The sequence below is a fragment of the Ambystoma mexicanum genome, chromosome 1p (genome assembly GCF_040938575.1).
Source record: "Ambystoma mexicanum isolate Mex_15411 chromosome 1p, UKY_AmexF1_1, whole genome shotgun sequence".
Lineage (NCBI taxonomy): Eukaryota > Metazoa > Chordata > Amphibia > Caudata > Ambystomatidae > Ambystoma > Ambystoma mexicanum.
Window position 1 is genome coordinate 346,981,642 of NC_090921.1, and position 23,697 is coordinate 347,005,338.

Consider the following 23,697-nt stretch of genomic DNA (forward strand, 5'->3'; position numbering starts at 1 on the left):
ATTAGCCTATCATTGCTAAGTCTCACCCTCAACACTGTATCAGAGTAAAGAAATATCAGCATGTGCAGTAAGTCTCTATCAATGTTTAAGGCAAATAGCCTCTGCCACAGTGTGGCTCTGTCGACCATATTGAGGGCAGCTAAGAGATCATTGATGCTGCATACAGCAGGAGTTTACTTGTGTTTCGTGCTTTATGTTGCAAGGCAGTAACAAGAAGGCCCCCAACATCAGTCCCCCTACTCTTCCTGAACCTGATCTGTTTTATGTCCAGAATGTCTTGGTCATCTATCCATCTAATCAATCTTTCTAATACTATGGATACAAAGATTTTTGCCTCAACAATCAGTGATATAGGCCGATAATACATGGGGCGCAAATGGTTCCCTTTTTAAAAAATCAGGAGGACATAGGACATTTTCCATGAATTTGGCGTTGACCTAGTTTCTTTTACATTTTTGAATATCAAATGCAGTATCCTTGACCACAAGAACTCATCCTGCTTTAGTGTTACAAAAGACAGATCATTTGGACCAGTAATAATAGATGACTTTGCTTTTCTTATAGACCTTATATTGTCAACGGACACGTCCAATACCCATTTAGCCTGAGCATTCATAGGAATCATCAGAGGAAGAAGAAACGCGGTACAGATTCTCAGTGATCACACCACACAGATTCACTAATGGGATTTAGGGTCAGTTGAGTTGGGTGGCTTCAATTCTATTAATCAACCACCAATAGTTTCTAGAATTACTCACTCATCGCAGATAGCATAGCCTCGCAATCTTTTTGGTACTGGACAGAACGGTGTTGAATCAACCAGTTCTTATAACTTTGCTGACGCACCCTGATGCTATCTTTGGCGGTTAGTGGGGGTAAATTTAACCTCTTTGTGCCCCGCAGTTCTTTGTTGTTTTATCTCTGTCAAATGCATGTTACTTTTTTTTGTATGGTTCCAATTACATCTGGCATAAACATCTTCTCCAAATGTAAACCAAAATTATCAACAGAATGTTACCATTTTAGATTCCAGCGTTCTTTGGGTAAAGTCGTTCATCAACAGATTAATTAATTTCTCCGTCTTTGCATGACTCAATTGCAATCGATTTCCTCTGACATTGACCAAGTTATCAACACAGAACACGTTTATAAATGCAGGATCTTTCTTCCACTTCAAGTCTATAGACAAAATTGCGTGATAACTGAGGGCTGATTTGTACAGTCAAATTTTCAGTCCTTTCATTTATTTGTTCACTTACGAACATAAAGTCAATCATGGAGGACTCCCTGCATGCATGGTATGCAGTGATAAAATTGCGGCAAAAATGTCGTCTGTACAAAAATCGCAGCAAAAATGCTGTGGTTTGACCCGTTAAAGGTGAACCCCATTACACCATTTAAGGGGGTTGGGGGTTCCTGCATCCTTTACATGGATTCTGGCAGCAAAACCACAGCCTTTTTACCACATCCACTGCCATTTTTGCTGTGATGTTAACACATGGTTTAGCAAAGAATAACCATAGGGCTCCTCTATATTTTTTATTGCCAGTTCTAGATCCATGGTCACCCAATCACGTTGGTGCCCCCTCATCTCACTACTTGTAAGATTACAATCCGCATTTAGAGCACCCGCCAAAATTAGGCCACCCGGTATAAGAACCAACCAACCAATCTTCTATCATATGGTTTAGATCTTCAATCATTTTCTCCACCATATTACCTGAATAATCAGCACTGTTTCAGTAGATATTTATCATTAGGGATATATACAGTATCGTTCATGATTTTAATGCGAAAGGCGGCTATTAATGCAGAGTTGTTTATGCTTTTCTGTTAGCATTAGTATCGCTTGATTATTTCAAAACGCTAATGCTAATCCTCCCTTTGGACGACCGCTGGATCGACTACTGGCGCCAAGACACAATATTACGTAACCATCCCACATCAACTGTCCACATGCCCATGTTTCCTGAATTAAAACAAAATCAAAGGTCTCTAGCTCACTACATACTGTTATTCAGAACTAGTTGTGGGTCCTCTAGAGTTACATGATACAAGCCTATAAGTTTCAATTTCGCTAAAGTGGTTTTCCCATATTTCTCAACTGGGAAATCGACTCCCTTAATGAGACACCAAGAATTCTCCATTTCTGCATCTCTAAGTATAAATCCTCATAAACACTTTATTTTCTGTCCTCTTTAACTGTTTTGTCTGCATTGTGGCTCTTGGAATCAAAATGCATTACCAGCTCAAACCTTTCTTGTATCTTGGTAAATACAGATATCAAATCCTCTCTTCTGTAAAGATCCTGCTTCTTTCAGGATCAACGAACACACTAACGGTGACAGAATCACCAAACGTACATGATCATATCTGCAGGGGTGAATATAGTCCACCATTTTTAAATAGATTATTTTATCAAACTCAATTCTGGTAGATCACTGAATAGACTTAGTATATAGGGTCTGTTTAGTGCAAGCGTACTGCCATCTTCAAATACATAGTACATAATTAAGCTTTGGTAATTTAGAAACACAGGGAAACTTAGATTCTCTATAGGACGCTCTTGAAAGAATGAGTTAAAAGCCCTTCCCTCACAGTTCATCTATGCTTTGGTTCTCCAGCATGGGGTCTGGCATGGATTCACATGCTCATGAATATTCCCAGTCATCAGGCTGGGAATCCTCAGTAAAGAACCAAACAGTTTCAGTTTTGTTTCTGAACTGTCTTTCTCCTAATAACCAATCACTGGTCTCTGGGTCATACTGCCCCCAGCCAATGACTGCCCTCTACCTAAGCCCCTCCTCTGGCAACCATCTTCAGATTTTTAACGCACGTTCAAGTGTGGGAGTCCTCGTTCTATAGCTCTCAAGCTTTTACTGCGTTTTGCGATTTTTCATAGAGTTTAATCTAATTTTTTTCGGTCAATCAAGCCTCCAACTCCACCGTTTCTACTTCCAACAGGGACCCGTTTCGGAATTTTCTACGCACCTCAAGGGCGAAGTTTCGGTCGAGTTTTGCTTCTTGGAGGAGTCCAGACGATCTTTGAGTCCTACACCGCGTGGACATGGCCCAGGACAAAGGGATCACGATGCCCAGATCCAAGCTGTTCAGGAGCTGCCCTGGATGCGGATTGCAGAATATCTTCAAGGAGGACGAGCATTCTAGATGCCTCTACTGCCTTCACGAAGACAAAACGCATGTGGAGACGGACTGTGTGTTTTGCAAGAACATGTCGGAGCGGACCATGAAGGATCGGCGTATCCGACTCACCAACTGGCTGGAGAGGAAGCGCCCAGCAACAGGTGAGAAGAGGTCCGAGCGGTCTTCGAAGACCTTTGAGGGCGCTCTGGCGACGGGGGGCCCAACAAAAGGCAAAGCATCGCGAGTCCGCGGGCACCGGGAGCGCGAAACGGTCGGGCTCCTCGGCTGCCAGGCATGGTGCACTGTCACTGACGCCATCAACCATGAGCCAATGATCTGGCTCAGGAAAAGGAAGTCTGAGAACCCGGGTAAGCTTCGGGATAAGTCCTGGTCGATCCCGACGGAGACATCCGAGGGGGAGCGAGGCGGCGAACCTCCCACCTCCCCCCAAGTTGAAGGCCTTGATTAACCCGGCTAAGACCTCTATCGAGGGAGTCGTGGCAGCCCTGGCGAAGCCTGTGGAGGCAACATGGGGCCCAGTTTCCCTGCCACCACGGAGGGAATCCTCTTCAACTCATCGATAAGACCCCCGTGAGAACCCCAGTGGAAAAAGGGGAGGGTGGGGGTGGTGGCCATCACGGACACGGATACAGCCTCTGAAGAGCTGGCTGAAGTCGTGAAGATCCTGGACAGGAGGTTTGAGGAAGTCCGGTCCCGCGGAAGGGATCCCGACGAGGCGGACGAAGAAAGCAACGGTGATGCCAACGAGGTTCCTGTGGAGTACGAGGATTCCACTCCCCAACCGTCGCGCCTGTCGCAGCCGGTACCTGGGCCACAGGACAACTCGGGAGCAATTTTGATGGCGATCCAGGCCTTGTGTACAGAGATAAGGACATGGTTGCCCTTCCTCCCAACGGACGACCCAGCGGAGCCTGGACCGGCGGGAAGCCCTCCAAGCAAGCGGAGGAGAACTCATCCCCCCGCCCTTCCAGCCTGCGTGCCCTCACAGCCTTCATCCCCTTCCCCTGGATCAGAGGGATGAGATGGGTACAGAGACGGCCACGACGGGGACGGATGACGATGGTGGTGACGGGAGGGGCCTTCCATCACCACCTCCTCGGGCCTCCCCGCCCAACGAAATTGGCTCCTTCCACGCCATGATCGCCAGGACATCCGAGCTCTTCCAGCTCTGCCCCGAAGAACAGAAGGAAGGTTTCCTCTATCAATGGCGCGAGGCCAAGAGGAAGACGGTCCTCTCGGTCCCGTTACTCGATGACATCTGGGACGAGGGTCTGGCGCTCCTGAAGAACCCGTCCACGACCCCTGCCAAGAGAGACCGGTATGAGAAGTGCCAGGTCCCGGATTCCGCTCCCATGTGCCTTAGGGCGCAGCCGACCCCGGATTCGGTCGTCTCAGCGGCGGCCAAGAAGAAAGCGGCAGGGGCGACTGCCTCAACTTCGACCTCCGCGCCGGAACGGCAAAGGGAAGAAATTGGACACCATGGGATGACGAGTTATCTAGTCGGCAGCGACGACGATTAAAGCAGCCAACGCACTCGCGATTGTGGCCCACTACGACAGGGAGCTGTTTAAGATTGCTCCTCTGCTGGATTTCCACCCAGACGACAAGAGGGCTGAGGACCTGGAGATCCTGCAGGAAGCCAAGGTGGCGTCGGACCATGCCATAACGGTGGCCACGGACATTGCTGACACCGGCTTCCGCCAGATGGGCAACGGTGTTTGCCTTCGCTGGCGTGGTTGGCTCAAGGCAACCGATTTCCGCCAGGACGTGCAAACCAGAGTTTTGGACATGCCTTTCGATGGGAACAACCTGTTTGGCAAGACAGGGGACGAGTCACTGCAGGCCATCAAGGCCGACACGGAGACGGCGCGGGCATTGGGAATTTTGCAGCAACGACGGCTGCCCTTTCGGAACTCCGGAGGCAAGCAAGGTGCCTCCAAAGGATTCGGCGGCAGCTCCTTGACGAACCGCCAGGCGGCCCGCTCCTCGTCGCAGGAGGCCTACAGAGGACACGGCAAGTCGGGAGGATCTCGTCGTCAAGGAGGCAAGGCCGCTACCAAGCTGGACTGACCCGGTCGTTGCGTTGGGCCCCCACCTGAGCACGCCAGTGGGAGGCGGCTGGCAGTTTGTCAGCATGTGGGAGTCCATCCCCACCGACTGATGGGTGTTGGATGCTGGATGCCCTGGCCCGCAGGCTCGCTCTTGAGTTTCTAAAGAAGTGCTCCCGCATTCCACCCATGGCCAGGAAGGAAAACCATGTCCCTCAACTGCTGCTGGAAGTAAGGGCGATGCTGAAAAAAGGAGCCATCAAGCTCATCCCAAAGAGGCTCCGGGGCTCGAGTGTACTCGCGTTGCTTCCTTGTAAGAAAGAAGACCAGCGGCTGGTGACCCATCCTGGAGCTTCGTCGTTTAAACCAGTGCATCAAGTCCCAGAAGTTCTGGGTGGTCACTCTCCAGCACATGCTGGTGCAGCTGGAGGAGGGAGACTTCCTATCGTCGCTTGACCTGGAGGATGCCTACTTCCACATCCCCATTCTAAAAGGACATCGAAAGTTTCTCAGATTCGTAGTCCAAGGGCAGCACTACCAGTTCAAGGCCCTCCCCTTCGGATTGAACTCAGCGCCCAGGGTATTCACTGAGTGCCTAGCACCAGTGGCGGCATGGCTGCGTCTGCAGGGGATCTACGTCTACCCCTACCCGGACGATTGGCTCATCCGAGCAAACACAAGCGAACTTGCCGTCAAGCACACAGCGAAGACCGTCCAGCTGCTCACGGATCTGGGATTTTCCATCAACTTTGCGAAATCCCACTTGGTTCCGTCGCACTGTTCCTCGGAGCTAGGCTCGACACAGTGGCGCAATAGGACAAAGTGTATGTACACATTGGGTGGTCCTGTCCTCAAAGAATTACGGGTACTGCACGTGATTTAGGGCAGTAAATTATTTAACCTTCCTAGGTGTCCCATGTCAAGGTCCAAGGATCCCTAACATGAGGTGAGAAAACGACCATTTAGTAGGTTTTTTATGGTAGCCTTTTTTATTTCTTAAGTGTTTTTTTTTCTTTTTTAATATTTATAAAAAGCAGGCATTCAGTTGAAATCCAAATTAAAAATGAAAAAGCATGGAAATCCACAGTGAAGCACCAGGATTTTAACATTGCATGATTCAGTCAAAGGCTGGTCTAGGGCTGTGTTCTTTTGAAACAAAAAGGAGGTTTACAATTTCCAAATTTAACCTTACATAAATCAACATTTACAGTGTGCAACAACTTCTTGTGTTAGAAAAAGTTGGTAGGAGGTGTGTACATTATTTCATAGCAAAACATATCCTCCTAGTACCATTACTGTAGAATATTATATTTGAATTCAATTTCTTAGCATATAATACTCTGTTCAAGTGATTAATATATTGTTCAAGTGATTAGCATTTTCTGTGTTGAGGTAGTTCAGAAATAGTGGTGGCCAGCCTAGGCTGTTCCAAGACCGAGAGACACTGGTCCGACGTCTGTTTATAAAGTAAAGAGAGTTCAATGTCGACCAGGCAGTGCTGCACAACCTGTTTGCCTGAAGGTGGGCCTGCTGAGGAGGTAAGAGATGCTTAATGTTGAGTTGATATGCTTAGTGTTGAGCCTTGCCACCTCCCGTGGTTGTGCATGTGTGTACTGCTATGTATTCTTGTATTCATGAGCATGTAAATCCATGCCAGACCCCATGCTGGAGCAGGAACAAGTTACTTACCTGTAACTGTTCTCCAGCATGTTTCTGGAATGGATTCACATGCAAACCCTCCCTCCTACCCCTCTGCAGCTCTTCACTTGGTCCTACTGCCACTTTACGTGCTACCAAATCCGAAGATGGCTGCCAGAGGAGGGGCTTCGGTAGAGGGCAGTCATTGGCTGGGGGCAGTATGACCCAGAGACCAGTGATTGGTTATTAAGAGAAGGACAGTTCAGAAACGAAACTGAAACTGTTTTTTTTTCTTTACCGAGGATTCCCATCCTGACGGGGAATATTCATGAGCATGTGAATCCATGCCAAACCCATGCTGGAGAACAGTTACAGGTAAGTAACTTGTTCCTTAGCAGCTGAACCCATTTGAGGATTCGACATTCTTTCCATTTACCCTGGGGCACATAGACCTCCCGCTGTGGACCTCTGCTTCACTATGGCCATAATTGCCTAACGATGTACCAGAGACTGAGTTAATTCCGTTTACTTGAGATTTTGGGGCCATCTGGTGCACTGCCTGTACTGTCTTATTATCCTCAATCTTCTGATTCAGTGTATTTTTGATCACAGTTCTAACAAAATCCTGGGAGAGAAGCTGGCTTGCTACCAACAGGACAGGTCCCTTCCTAGAATCATCCATCATGTCATTAAGATTCTCACCAATTGATATTTCATGCTGCGTCGTTACAATTTGTTGCTGGCAATCTTTAATTCTCTTCATTCCCGTGCTGGGCATAACATTTACAGTTCTTAATATGTCCTGGTTATTTAAACAATTCCCAGCAGTTATTGTTTTTACCGGAACGTCCACCTTTGACCCAACGACTTTCTCATCCGCCAAAGGGGCAGCCTCAAAGGCAGCCAGTGCCTCGGATGTCAGGGTGTTTGTACGAGACAGGGCTGCTGGATTCTTGGATGTCGAATATATCCAACACACCCATTTCAATAGATTTCAAATTCATATCTAGCCTGTCAGTTATGTATTTATTCTTTACTGCTTCAGACAGGCTTTTTCCGCCCTCTGAGTACCCACTATGATTTGTTCCATTAGTCTGATCTGTTCTGGCTGCTTGGGCATTTTTAGATACAAAGTCCTTTTCTTCCCCTTTCCTTTCCCGGGAATCAGTAACGAGAATTGCATCACTTTCAGTATGGTTCCCACGCAAGACATCACGCAGGTTATTAACTCTCAAGAACTTGAGAGGATGGATTCAATGCCATTTGGTCCTGTACTTGTTTAAGTCTATTCATTTTTTTCTTTAATAGTTTTGTACTAAACTGAAGTACCGAGTAATTTGCCTCAGCAGGTATCTTTTGATCTGATGCACTGGACCCTAGATCTCCATGAACAATGTTCTCTACCTCTTTGGAGTCCTGTGAGATTGGACCAATCTCCAGTGAATACGGTATAATGGCTGGGTCAGATCCATTCATTAGGGACACGCCATGTCCCATTGGAGCAGGATACATTTTGATCATACTTTTTACACACATCTCAGACATAGCAGTTAATACCATCATGATTTCATTGAGCGTTAGCGTTTTTTAAAAAATTCTATTAGAATCAATTAATCGACTGCACTACTGTGAATTGCATCGTGTGAATCATCTTTATTTACAATAGCTGCTGTCAAAGCATTAGGATTCATAAAACCTGAATGCTTAGAGTTGGGTTGAGGCATCTAAGTGTTGAGAGAGGCTTAGCAAAGTGATTTCGCCGGGTTCAAATATAGAAGGGGTACCCATAAAGGAGTAGGTAGGGTCCTGCTCTCCCATTGAGATTTTACCCACCGAACCCATCATTAATCCATTTGTCAACTCATTATACTTGTCCTAATGATCTAGTGATTGTGAAGACTCCAGATTGCCTAAGGAGTCAGATACTATTACTTCCCTTTCAATTTGGCATCAATTCGAGCACTATTGCAAGCACTCAATTAGGTCCTCGAGGAACCAGGATGTGGAAACGCGCTGCTCAAGATATACTCAGGTGTTAAGTAAGTAAGCCACAGCAGGCATAACATTGTGCTTCCCTTGAGCATTCTTTCGTTTCATATTCAGCAAGACTTTATTTATAAACACTACTCCGTACATTTTCACCCCACGCAACTGACCCACCCAATCATAGGTTTTAGGCACATCCATATTTAAAGTCCTGTGCGCTAGGTCAAAATTAACTAAGCAGGGCACTTCGAGTATTGCGTTATTTATGCTTATTCAACTTCATGCGAGTGTTCACATAAAGGCATCTATCGTGATTGGTTAACACAGATCGTCAACTCTAGAACAAGCCGTAGAGCGTCAATAGTGGTAAAATACACAATACGTCACTCAAAGATACTTTTCAAATGGCCACTGTAAGATTACACCATCCAGGCAGTCAAGCGGGCGCCGCAGTCACCATTATTTATTTTACAAATCACAGCGCCGCCCTACAATTCACTAGATCTTGCGTTACACTCCAATATTGTCATCCATTCATCCACAAATTATGCACCAGGTGTCTCTACTGCATACACTATTGTATACATATTCAGTTCAAGCACTTCCTAGAATATTCATAAGCAACCAAATGACACTATTTTTTAGCAAGCAGCTCGCTTGCGGCGCAGACACCCACATATTACCCGCAATGCACTTTCAGGCGGGAGTGCGCTGCTGGATAATGGACACCAGCACTCGCGGGCGGACAGCGTGGTCAGCTGCTTAGCCGCGAACTGCCCACTTGCAGTCCACTTGCTAGGAGCGCCTGCCAGTTTGTTTAAACTTGTTAAAGAAATGTGGGTGTGGCATAATAAATGTAAGAAAAATACGTATTAGTACTCTATATTACAGACCTATCCATAATTATCCCTCAGTCCCACTGCACTACTCTCCCTGTTCCCTTCAGTTTAATTGCTCTTCTTACTGGTTTGATTCATAACTGTAATTTGCTTCTACCATTATATTTTCATGTTTTATGTACCAAGTTGTTCAATTGTGCAGCGCTTTGGTGTATAGTGCTATATAAACAAAAATACAAATAAATACAAATAATTAGTATATTAGCTGTGCAGTAGAGGCCATTTAGTTACTTGTTGCGTGATCCGTTTCCAAGTTAGAAAGTCCAAGCAATAAGTTCTGAAGCACGTTCAGGAGCACGAGACAGACTCCCACATAGCAGCAGCCCACTTGCAGTCCACTTGCCAGGAGCGCACGCAGGGGAGGTTCTTTTCCACTTGGGCAGCTGCCTCTTTGCCTTCAGGCGCTGCCGCTCCAAAACAGTCATGAGGCCATGTCCCATGGTTTGCCGGTTGGAGGCAGACTGTCTCAGCATTTCGAAGAATGGCGAGCTATTACTTCGGATGTGTGGGTTCTGGATACAATAGCCCACAGCTACTGCCTTCCCTTCCTAAAGCGGCCTCGCGACAATCCACCAGTGAATCTCTCTTTGAAGCTTCCAGGTCCGCTCCTTGTGCAGGAAATCTTGACTCTGCTAGAGAAACGTGCTATAGAACTGGTGCCTGTAGCGGAGAGGAGCAAGGGATGGTATTTCCCCATATTTTTTGATTCCAAAGAAAGACTGGGGATGGAGACCCATCCTGGATTTGTGTTGGTTGAACAAACTTCTCAGGAATGGCAAGTTCAAGATGGTCGCTCTTTCTCAAGTCCTCCAGGCCCTTCAACTTCAGGATTGGTTGGTGTCTCTGGAACTACAGGATACTTACTTTCATGTGCTGATTAATCCCAAGCACAGGAAGTACCTGAGGTTTGCGGCTGGCGACTCGCACTTTCAGTTTCGGGTCCTGCCATTCGGATTGACCTCCGCCCGAGGGTCTTCACCAAGCTAATGGTGATGGTGGAAGCGTATCTCGGGTGAGGGGGATTCACGTCTACCCCTGCCTGGACTGGCTGACCTGTGCGCGTTCTCCCAAGCAAGCAGTGGATCACCTTGGTCTCACCTGCCGCTTTCTCCACAAGCTGAGCTTCTCCTCAATTGCAAGAAGTCTCATCTGACACCTTCTCGACAGCTCCACTATATCAGGGCTGTGTTGGACACGTCCTTGGGGAAGTGCTCGCCTCCCATGGTAAGGGCTCATCACATTGTGCAGATGGTGGACAAGTTTCAACATGCCAAGAGTCTACCTGCTTTCGAATTCTTAAGGTTGCTTGGCCTCATGGCATCCTGCATTCTTCTGGTGCCAGAGGCCAGGCTGAGATCCCTGCAATGGGTCTTCAAGATGCAGTGGTCACGGTTCTCAGGCAAGATGTCGGATCCTGTTCAGATTCCAATTTCGGTCTCCCAGGATCTTCTGTGTCCAAACTCCACATCAACCTGTTAGTGCTGACGGCCATCAGGGTAGCCCTGAAGGCTTTTCTGCCGTCTGTGCGGGAGAAGTGTCCTGATCATAACGGACAACACAGTGGCCATGCATTACCTCAGAAAAGGGGGTGGAGGGGTCACTCTGTGCAGAGAGGCAATGCAGCACGAAATTTTGCTCCCTGCAGTTCATCTGGCCAGAAAGGACAATGCGGCGGCAGACACTCTGAGTAGGCAGAGCACGATCTCTCACAACTGAGAGTTGGCTCAGGAAGGACTTCTGGAGATCTTCGCCCTTTTGGGAACCCCACAAGTGGATCTCTTCTCCACCAGTGCCAACCATAAGTGCGAGAGATTCTGCTCAAGGGAATTCCCTCCAAGAGGAGCCTTAGGAGACGCATTCGTAGTGGATTGGTCATTCCCACTGCTGTACGAGTTTCCTCCATTCCGTCATTCCTCAAGTGTTAAGGAGGTTATGGAGGTTTGGATCCCACATAATCCTCATTGCTCCGGATTGGGCCAGGAGAGCGTGGTACCAGGACCTTCTAGAAGTGTCCATCTGCCCTCCACGTTGTCTTCCCTACTGAGAGGATCCACTCTTGTGCGCAAGGGGGTTCAGGTTCTCCATCCAGAGGTCATGAGACTCAACCTTCACGCTTGGTATCTGAAAGGTTGTGGTATTAGGATTGGGACCTCCCGGATGACGTGATGGAGGTGTTGCTTTCAGCCAGGAGGCCAGCAACAAAATCCCTGTACCGTTGGCGCACGTTTTGTGACTGGTGCAGAGGAAAAAATGTTGATCCTTTTCAGTGTTCCATTCCTGTGGTTTTGTGTTTCTTTCTTTGGCCCACACGGGCCTGCAAGTGGGTACCATTAAGGGTTACCTGGTAGCGCTGTATTTTCAAGCAATCGTCTGAAGAATGTTCTTACTTTAGGATTCCTTTGCTTTCCCAATTTCTTAAAGGGCTCACTAATGTGTTGCCGCCGTCCCCTTTCCAGGTGCCGGTTTGGGATCTGGCTTTTGTTTTGAAATTCCTGATTGGTTCTCCATATGAACCTTTGCACTCATGTCCTTGTAGATTGTCTTTCAAGACGGTGTTCTTGGTTGAGGTTACTTTGCTCGCAGAGTGAGTGAATTGCAGGCACTTTCATCTAAGCCACCCTTTTACTGTGTTCCACAAGGATAGGGTTGTACTGAGGGTACGTCCTTCCTTCCTTTCTACCAAAGGTAATGTCTGAATTTCATTTAAGCCAGAAAGTGGTTCTTCGTCTTTCTATCCTCCTCCTCGTCCTGGTAAGGAAGAGGAGCAACACCATAGGTTGGACCCTAGGAGAGCTCTAAGCTTTTATATTTCTAGGATGTCCAGGGTCGGAGTAGACAATCAACTCTTTGTGGGATATGCTGGACACCGATTGGGCCAGGCTGTTACCAAACAGACCTTGTCCATGGGGATTATCCTCACCATTACTGAATGTTACCGATTGGCGGGTAAGGACCCTCCTGAAGGGTTGCGAGCTCATTCCACTAGGGGCTTGGCTATTTCCACAGCCCTACAACGGGGAGCTCCTATTAGGAATATTTGTGATGCAGCTACATGGGCTTCTATCCACACCTTTTTTTAAACATTCCCTGGATACGATCCATGGTCAAGACATGGCCTTTGGTAAGGCGGCTCTTTATTCCGTCATCTGATTGGGTACTCTAAATTACTTTCCCTCCCATTTTCTGGTACTGCTTTGGGAGTCTGTCAAAGATGTGAATACGTTGGAGGACAAGATCCATTCGAAGAAAGTTACTTACCAACTGGTAACATTGTTTCGATTGGATGTTCCTCCAACGTATTCCACATCGCCCTCACAGCCTGCCATTCAGAAGAATTTCCTATTAGATTGCAGCGTCCATTTCCGCAAGGCTATATGCAGTCAAGCAGTCATTGGATATGTGCATGTCACAAGTTATGGAGGAAAAAACAAACTGAGGGTATGGGCGCTGTGCGTTCTATTTATAACATCCGGTGAAAACGCCCTCGACGGAGACCTTGGAGGGACATCAACCCGACGCAGAACGCCCTCTGCCGAAAATGTTTCCGAAGTATGCAGCTGTGGACATTACATGTCAAAGATGTGGAATACGTTGGAAGAACATCCAATCGAAAGAACGTTACCAGTTGGTAAGTAACTTGTTCTACGCTCCCAAAGTTTGAGGAGAGTAGTGTAATGCAGATACTGGTAGCTTCTCTGCAGTGCATCTGTCATTTTACTGCCATGTCCTGTAGATCAACTTTGAGACACATTTATGGATAATGCCTCTAGGCAACCAGCTTCCTGGGGCTTGCGCATAAACAAAAAACAAGTCTCTCTACAGCACATTTGGCCCAGCAACCAATTTGCAGGCTTTGGTAAGCAAGTCCCCCAGAAAGAAGAAAACCCATTCCCTGGGTCAGTTAAATCAACACTACCCTAAAAGGTGTCTCTGCAATAACTTATCAATGGAGTTGGAGAAAGAATTGATGTAATCCCAGAGACTTTGCAAACTCTGGAGAACTCTGCATACATCACCTTTTCTTCAGGACTGTTTTAGTGACCTGCAATCCATAAATGATTCCACCCAATTAAGAGCAGCATTCAAACGTTCAGTCAGGGTCTTATGACTGGCCGTCAGTGGATCAATATGGAGATGGAGCACTGGTGCTTTTAGAACTTGCAAGGGCGTTCAGTAGATTAATCATTGCATCTTCAACTACTCGCTCTGGTCATAACTTAGCTTGGGTGAAATGGTTGTACAGGCATTTCCATGTACGGCAGTAGCATGAGCATTGCGGAGGGAGGAGTGTTGAGATGTGGTAGACATTGCTAAAATTAGAGGAGCCCGCGCCAGATTTCTTTTTTCGATGCAGATTTATGGATGAAGCCAAATTCCCAAAAAAGTTTCATGACTTGCTGCCTTGAAGTTGGGGTTCTAGGTTACTTCATTGCCAAATGTCTAGGGTTCTCGATTGGCCAACTCCAGTCCTTAACTACCCATTATCCTTGGAACAGAAAGAAGCCATGCTGTCTGCTTCCATTCCCCCTGAATGCCGGTCTGTGTACCATTAGCAAAGGTCTCTTGGGTGGTTGTAAACAAAATGGATTCCTGCTGGTCACTGTCAGCAAGCTGAGGTATTGCAGCAAAAGATGGTTCTCGTTTTCAGAATTTGTCTGCAGTAATAGATGGTTCAAACCTTTTGTTTTCTCCCTTAATTGAATGATTGCCTTCTCGTATCCCTCACATGCACATTCCTTCAAAGTTTGCAAGCCTTCCATTTAAATGCTCATGTTGGGGTATTTGGTCTGAAAGTTGCACAGCTAATCACTGTTTTAATAACTTAGAATAAAAGCCTCCTTGTGCATGTTGCAAACCTAGGTACAGTAGCCTTGGTTCGTATTTTCATTTCTCTGAAGTTGGCTTTATATACTGCATTAATAAATACATGATGGATGTTCTGAAGTGGAGGGGCTGGTGTTGGTGTTGAAATGGGTGTTAACCAGGAAGAAACTAATGGTTGAACTGAAGACATGATTGTATGTGTAGCCTTCCTATCCTGAGATTTTTATGTATAAATGAATAGTGGGCGATTACTTTATTTTTACATTTATTTGTTGTAGTTGGTTCTTTGTCACCAGTGCCCCAGTGTGGCTGGCTAGTTTGGTCATTGCATTTATCTTGTCTTTTGACTTTCAGCTTCCTCTGCCAGCAAGATTGCAGCCTCTTCCAGCCCACCCCCTGGTCCGCCTGTCTACCTGGATTTAGCTTATATCCCTAGTGGTGTCAGCACTAAGACTGTTCAAGAGGAGTTCTTCAGACGGATTCGGTCCTACTCTTATGTCATCAGTGGCGATGACCATGTGAAGGAAAGTGCCACGCGGCCTGTCTTGGATGCGCTGCTCGCAGTGAAGGGCCATTGGGGCCTGGAGATGCAGGTGAGCTTCCAAATGGGACCTTGACATTATACAGAACAGCAGCTGTTTAGTTATGCTCAATTAATCTTGAAGTATCCCGTTTTTAATGTATCCAGATCTCTTTTTAGCTGTTTTTTTGCTCATGCGATTTGTGTCCAGGCCTCGAAGGCACAATAAATGTATTTTGATCAAAGTATGTAGTTCAGGCATGGAGCAGAGTTCTGAAACCACATCTCCTGGTTCCAAAGTCATTACCTTAGACACTTTACTACCTCCTCTTCCATAAAACCAGAGTTTTCAGCCATTTAGCGAAGGCTCAATTTCTGATGCAGTGCGGGACGCACTTAATGTGTCAGACATATGTACTGTTCCTATCACACCAAACACAGTGCAGAAGATGTGAACTACACATCCTTCACATGGGATGGGTTAAATGAACAATATTGAAGCTAGAATCCCCAAAATGTTTACAGTTAGTCTGTTTACAAGGGTTGTGAATCCTGTGGGGTTTGCATCTGTCTTGTGCTTGGAACTGGTTAATCGGACCCATTCATATAATCTGGGCTGTCTTTAGGAAAAGTCCTCTCTGCCCTTGTATTATGGATTTGAAAGGGATCAGCCTACAACTGGGCAAAAGTGATGACCTCAGTTCGGGATCTTGAGTTTCTGCCCACTTCCCTTCACCTGAATACCCAATCTACTGAATGTTGGCACTGAATCCCTACCACAGAGGAGACAATCCCACATCCCTTCCCGCCATAGCCAGTTGCCATGCATCTCCATCCAATACCCCCTATCTCCTTATGGACAATGTCAACCTCCTACACCTTCCCTGCTCCATATGCCCACCAGTCTCCCTGACCAAAACCTTGTTCGCTTCCTAGCCACCACACTGACTTCCCTTGCTGGGCTCTGCCTTCTCTACTTCTTTCCCAGCCTGCCTCATAACCACTAACCTCTTCATTCTTTACCTAATTTCCTCATCTACCGGTTCCTTTTCCTTCCAGTGCGCGGAGAACGGGCTGAAAGATGTACACTACTTTCTATAACCCTTCGATGAGCATAGGATCCAGCTTGCCAGGTCGTTGGCCACACTCATTCAATGCAGATGGAATTATTGAATCTATCTTGGCCAAGGTCTCATCCTCCAGTTGACACTGTGTCAACTGTGGTGGAGCAGACTGGGCTGGCTTGGAACTGTTAAGGAGTTTTTGCCATCTGTGACAGTGCTTGGCAAAGCCACCTGTTTGGGCCTGCACTAAATGAAGGAGAACGGCTGTAGTGAGGCATACAGTACTTGGAGCATATTCTTAGTTCAAGATAACACTGATGCACTAGAAGTTATATAAAAATAGGGATTTATTTTATATACTCTAAGGTCTGTAAGGTATGTATTATTAAAACATTAATATCGCAAGAGAATAAAAGGTATTGCACTTTAAATCAGTCGCAAGGTAGCATGCTTTAAATTAAATATAAAGCAATGCAAAGGTAGAGAAACTATAAATACCTAATAGCAAACAGTAGATCAACTCTTGAACTTCAATTAACCCTGCTTACTAAATCTTTCAAAGTCCATATCTATTCTAAATGAGTGAACAAAGCAGTCAATGAAGGACTTGCAGGTAAGTAATAGTTATTTTCTCAATTTGCGGCCCAATGGGTGGTTCATCCCCAATGGGACACAGAGTGCCCTGTAGGGGGTGCAAGTAACGGCTTGACCGCAACCCTACAAGAACACCGCAAGACCAAGCAAGTACATTGGCTCGGGACAATACCTTTTCAATGAAGAACTTGATGTAGCAGGTTGGGTGCACAAGGTGAGGCGACAGTTGTCCCTGGTTCAGATTTCTGGACCTGGATGGCTGAAGAAGGAACTCTGGAGGGAACAGACGGATGAACTCTAGCAGTGGGACGCAAAACAGTTGATATTCGCGGTACTGGTGCATTGGAGCCCTTAAAAGGCTTCAGTTCAACGACTGGTTTTGTTGAAACTTTTCTTTGGCTCTTGGCCCTCCACTTAGTTGAGGGGATTTCATGGATCGGGATTCATCCCAGAAGGCTGCCCATGGGTTTTCAGGCAGTTCCGCGCTTCACACAAGGTTGCACCGCAAAATGGCACAGGTCCCAGGGTATTGGGAGTTTGCAGACCAGGAAGAATACAGCTGTTTGCGGGATGGTGCAAAATGCAGGTGGTCTTGAGACTTGTTAGACCCACCAATCCATGGGAGGAAGTAGTCTTGTAAAGATATTCCTTGTCACTCATAATTCGGGGTCTGGTCTTCAGTGGTCACTCAACAGCTCTGGCGGGCCCTTGGAAGTTGCTGGAACATCATCTTTTGAATTCCTCTTTAGATCTTCAGTCCATTGGTTGCCTGAGTTTTAGCTCCAGGACCCTCTCCTTTCATAAAGGCAAACTGGCTAAATCCACCAATAATCAAAGTAGCCTCTCATGCAAATCTGGGGGTGGCTGTCTCAGGGGACAGCTGGTCACCCCCCCCCCCCCCCCCACAGTTTAAACTGGTTCCAGGCATGCACACTGCAGGACAACCACTAGGGTTTTGGGTACCTCCCTCGCACCCACTTCCTGTCCTTTCAGGTATTCCGAGCCTTGACAGGCTTTCCAAGGGAAGCCCGCCAAAGACAAGACCCATCTCCTCCCAGGTAGAAGAAAGCACAAGTAACAAGTCGTATTGAACAAGGATTCAAGTACAGCCACCATTTTAGGCAAACGGTGACCCTAGTGCCCATGTCCAGCTGCAAAGACGGCCTGTGACAAAAGTCCACCAATGTTGTGTAAAAAGGTACACTGCCACCAGCTTGTGAGATTAACTTCTAACTAAAGGTTACTGGTACAGTGAGTAAAAGGAGACCATGTTTCCCCTCAGCACTCTACTTGGGATGTGCTGATCTCTCAAAATAAAATACAAGAGGGTCAAAAGGGTGTCCCCCTGGCCTGGTAAGATTTGTAAACACAGGAAAGTAAAAATGAAAGCTCAAGGGGCTTCCAGTAACACTGCACAGAAAATGTGTGCTGTAATAATAAAATGTAGATGTCAGAAAACACGGAGACCAGCATAAAAAGTAATTTAAAGTACCAAAAAGAGGTAAAGGTGGTTTTCCCAAGTTGAAGTAAAAGATTGTATGGCAAAAGGTTCCCACTCACTCGGGAGAATTAGATAAAAGGACATGTGTCACACAGTGTTGGGGGGGGGGGGGGTACTCGCAGGTGGAGAGCATTACGCTCAAAGTAAACCTACGAACCTGCTGGAGAATGCTACAGTAAACAATTTAACCTGCGATAAATGAATGACAACACAATGGGTTGCTGTACAGGAAAAAAGGAAATGCAGAAATAAGATTTGAAATAAACATTTTACAAAGTTACTCGCCTATAAGGTTGTTACAAACCCTGCCAAGTACAGTTCACTGGGAGGGTTCTGGGATAACTGGGACCTCAAGGTACCAAGGTTGCCAAAGTAAGGATGTCCCAAAGTCAGTACTTGCGCTATGTACACCTTGCCCGTAGAAGTGAATGCAGCAGTGTAAAGGCAATATGAAACTCTGAATGACATCGTTTAGGAAGTCCACGGTTGCCATTTCCAAAACAATCATTTAGGCACCCATGACTTCAAGTATGATAGGTTTTAGCTGTTAGGCATGTTGCTTAATTGAAAGACGGGCATGACCTGATGCTGGGATATGATGTTAAATGTTAAAGGTATTTGCACCGTCACCAATGGAGTTGGTCCCCAGGCGCTCTGGCAGATCTGCAAACGAGAAGGTGGGAAAGGGTTAGTTAGGTGAAGAGGGAGTAGGATAGTGAGAGGAGTGGTGTTCTGTTGGCAGCTCCAACTCGGTTTACACCGGGTGCTGAGCTTTGGTGCGTGTATCGGATCGATGTCAGTCCGCATGTGCTGTTGGTGCGGCTTATGTGTTGTTGCAGTGTTGTGAAGTGTGTGCGGGTTGTTGTGCGAGAGGTGGTTGTGAGTTTTCTTGAGTGAGCTAAGTATGTAGAGGTGTTAAATATTTTTGGTTAGCCGGTTATGATATTTAAAATGCTAACATTCACAATTCTGTCTAGATGCAGCGCAGGCTACTGCTCACCATTCCATCTATGTGTTGGACATGCTAACATTCAAATTTTATCTAAGTGTGGCAGATGCTAATGTTCACAGTCCTATCAAGATGCGATGTAGGCTAATGTTCACAATTCTGAGTGTGAGACATGCTAACATTCAAGATCCATCTAAGTGTGGCACATAATGACTTTCACAATACCATCTATGTGTTGCATGTGCTAACATTCACAATCCTGTCTAGATGCAACACAGCCTGAAGTTCAGTTCTGTCTAAGTGTGGTGCTTGTTAACCTTCATAATCCCATCTAAGTGTGGCACATGCTATCGTTCACAGTCCTGTCTAGATGCGACGCAGGCTAATGTTCACAATTCTAGCTGTGGCATTTGCTAACCTTCACAATTCCATCTAAGTGTGGCAGATGCTAATGTTCAGTCCTATCAAGATGCGATGCAGGCTAATGTTTGCAGTTCCGAGTGTGAGACGGCCTAACATTCAAGATCCATTTAAGTGTGGCACATGCTGACTTTCACAATACTATCTGTGTGTGGCATGTGCTATTCACCGTCCTGTCTAGATGTGGCGCAGGCTAACCTTCAGTTCTCTCTAAGGTGTGGTACATATTAACATTGGCAAGTGCTAGTATCTAATGCAAGGCAACATTTACAGTCCAGCCATGAGTAGATTTAGGCTGGAGGGCACACATCTTTCTAACTATGTATGGTGTTAGTCTATAGCAGTCTGTTATGGAAAGGTAGGTAGAGTGGCAGAAGCTTTCTGGTGTAGAGTAATTGCTCTACACCCCACCCATGCCACACACAGTTTCTGTTGGTGTCTGTTGTCTCCTTGCTTCATTGGCTTACCTCTGCGGACACCTGCCGACTCCTCTTGGAGCCGCCAATGTCGGAGCCGCCCTTTGCCTCGAGCCCTTAGCTGCAGGGGCTGCCCTGGGGGTCAATTAAGACCAGGATAACAACCAAACCAAGGCAGTGGGCTGGGATGGAGGAGGGGAAACTAGGGAGGGCATGCCGCGAAGTGTGTAGGCACACAGCCTGGAATACATTAACTAATTAAACGCTACAATTTTCACCAGGCTTGCAGGCGGGAAGCGCCAGCAGCGCGGGTCAGTAGGCCCAGCTGTGTTGAGGAGAGCGCCAATCAGGGCCGGTGTTGTGGCCATGGTGAGCCAATCGGAGATGGTGGGAGGCGGGCGATGGGAGAATCAAGGAAGTGGGGGAGGGAGGCCGTGGGGGAGCAGAGGGGACTGGGGAACCAAGATGGGTAGATTCAGGCACAAGTTACAGGCCCAGAGGGTCTGGAAAATAACGACTCACCAGGCTTGCAGGTAGCCAATGATGCATGTTTAGTTGCTAGTTGATGGCCCATTGGTACAATGTGTTAAAAGTGGGGTTCCGCAGTTCCCTAATTATAGGTAGTCTCTTGTAACGTGCCACAGGCAGTACTAGTTATCCCTCCATGGTCATGTGCACCGGTCTTCAATAGACCGTGCAGCGGAAGCAGCAAGGTTTGTTTAGGGAGGCCAACGGGAGGGTTCCCAGCAAAGCTTTGCCTTCGTTTTGTTGCCAGGGCAGAACTTTGTCTTCCTCAATTTCTGGTTGTTGCTGGGATTGGGAAATTTATAATATAATATGCAGGTTACCCTATCCAGTAACAGTATTGTAAGCAGTCAAACTGTCTCCAGTAGGCATAATGTATGCTTTCAAACAAATGGTGGCCACACGATCGTTAAATAGCCACATTGAAATGATTGAGGAGGGGTAAGGGGGTAGGGGAGGGCCCAAGACTGAGCCTTTGGTGAACACTCTTCCTTCTGTCGCCTGGGGTGGTATAAATTCACCCATGTGTCTTCTGGCACAATCGGACCGATAAGACTTGCCCCAGTGACAAGCCCAAGAGCGTAAAGTAGAATAGGATAGCCTGATCAACCGTATCGCAAGCAGCTGAGAATGGAAGATAGCTTAGAATGTCAAGCAGAGAGAATGGAGTTGGAAACCAAGAGCAGCGCTGTTTGGTGGAATCGGCGAAAGCCATATTGTCTGGAAGTGATGGTCATGATCAGATGTAAGTTGGGCATAGGCTACCCATTCTAAAATCTTGGAAAGGAAAGACCGCAGAGAGATGGGACGGAAGCTTGTTGGTAAATGGTTCAAGAGAAAGATTTTCATGAGGGAGAACATAAACCATGAATGTTAAAGCCAGCTGGGAAATTTGCAGAAGAGGCAAATGGGAGGCAAGTCCAATATGAAAGCGGGAGCAGGAAGAACTTTGTGATGAGGGCAGAGGAAATCTGGTCCAGAGGTGAAGTAGTAGGTGGGCCATGGAAGATGATTCAAGAGGAATGAATGATGGACACGAATTGCTAAAGGTCGGGAGTGGGGACCAGAATAGCACACTGATTAAATAGTTGTCCTAATCAGTGTGATTACGGGAGGATGAAGGGACGAGAGGGGGGGCGTGACCAGCTGCGGAAGCAGACTGATGCAACCTCGGTGAGCAGCTGCACCCAACCCTGTCTTGCTGCCCAAACCCTCCCTAAAATATAATGGGCCAGTAAGGTTGGCACAGGGGACGAAACGATTGGGGTACCTCCCAATAATCGTTCAGGCAGAAATGTGGGCAGTTGGTGGAGTACAAGGGGAGCCTGCTCGGCACTGTGACAAGATGGCGACCCGGACGCGGGATTGAGGGACAGTGCAGAGATGGCGAGCCTGCGCTGGACACATGCTTTGCTGGAGAAGACCAGATGCGGGCGGGGAAACGGAATTATGTGGGGGCCCTGCCACCTGATGGGAGCCCTCAGTGTGGCGGAGTGTAGAGGCTGCTGGACCAGGGAGAATCGGGACGTGTATCAAAGGATCTCTGCTGCAAAGACCCCCTAGGTAGGAGGAAAGGAAGAAGATTGCGAGAGATCATTGGAGGAGCGGAGAGCTTGAGAGCCGGAACATCAGGATGCCTGGGGGAAGGAGCAGAGAGTGCAGCAGCCCAAGGAGTGAGGGGAAGGAAGAGACTTGCAAGGAGAAGCGGGTGGATTATGGAAATCTCGGCACACTCCCCACTGGTCTCATATGGTTTGGCTGCATGGGGTGCTGAGAGAACATATGCCTTTCGCCAACGGGCCTGTAATGAGGAGGATAGACATTTGGTAATACGGGGGAGGCAGAGGTCCTGAAGGGGAGCATTAGTTGCTAGAAGAAGGCAGAAGAGCCCAAGATCCCAAACAGGACACAGCAGGGCCCACCCATTGCCTGGAGGGGTCCAGTAAAGTAGAACCAACTATGGACCTCTGCCTAGACTGGCGGAAGGGGCACAGCTTTATGGCATATGGGTCCTTGGAGTCCATTTGGGACCTAGAAAAGCAGAAGATGGAGCCTCTGGCATACACCCTTGGCACCCCTGCCCCACAGCCCCTCGTGCCGGGATCATTGCAGGAGGGGGATTTGAAGAGCTGGGCCCACATGTTGGAGGGAGGGCAGGGTGTGAGAGGAAGGGCAGCAAAAGTGGGCGAGGTGGATGCCCTGGGGGGGGGGGCACTGAAAGCAGAAACCAAGCAGGAAGCTCAGTGGAGGTGACACAGGACATTGGGGCCAAGAAGGCTGACCACCCCTGGGGCCGGCTGAAGTATTGATACTTACTGGGGGCTGCAACAGTGTCCAGTGGTGAGACCTGGACCTCATGGCACTGGAGTTCCATAACTAGCAGATAGGCCAGAGCCTGGACAGCAGGAGACATACTGCCTACCGACAGACCTAGGAGCTGGAGGATATGCCTAGGGCCCTCGAACAAAGGATGGCTAAACAAGCAGCCAGCTTCAGGGACATTAACCCTTTAAGTGCCATGGGTATTTCCCCCCAGTGCCAGGGCCTTTTTTTGGTGATTTCGGTATGTGGCCATTCAATGCCTTGTAACATTTTTGTTACATGAGATATCTCGGCCAAATTTGGCTCCTTTTTTTTCCCCACCTGCAGGCGGTCGTAATGCCACCCAGGAATCCTAGGTTGCTGTAGGGTGGTGAGAGAAAATAAGCAAAAAGGGCGAAAACTTTGGGTTTTTTTAAAAAATGCCAATAAAATGATGTACAAAGAAGCCTGTGGTTTTTTCCTTGTAAGAGCTAGGAACAAATGGTTTGCTGTGCTGAGTTCCCCAATTTCCTGGCTTTCAAGAACAGGTTGAGTGGAAACGAAAAAAAAAATATTTTGATGTGGTTATCAACTGTTTTGTAAGAGGTAGGCGATTTCTGGCCAATTGGACATGCATGGATGGAATGGTAGAAAAGGGTAGGAAAGCCGAATTGGAGGACAAAGGCATATATTTCTGAAAAATAGACAACATTCCAAGTTTAGGAAGGGGTGATTTGCGTAGGTCAGGCAACAACTAGGTAAGGGAAAATGCCATAGATTGGGGGAAAAGCGGGAAAATGACCGGAAAAAAGGTATGTGTTGGATATGGTTGGCTTGGTACGGCAAT

At 47.2% G+C, this 23,697-nt stretch overlaps 1 protein-coding gene across 1 annotated transcript in view; it reads left to right on the top strand.

The window, feature by feature from the left end:
• Window positions 1–23,697, top strand: part of MAP1S (microtubule associated protein 1S) — a 417,220-nt gene that overhangs the window by 359,706 nt on the left and 33,817 nt on the right. The window contains exon 6 of the mRNA XM_069648622.1: window positions 14,915–15,153. Coding sequence (XP_069504723.1) covers window positions 14,915–15,153 — 239 coding nt within the window. The remainder of the gene's footprint in view (window positions 1–14,914; window positions 15,154–23,697) is intronic.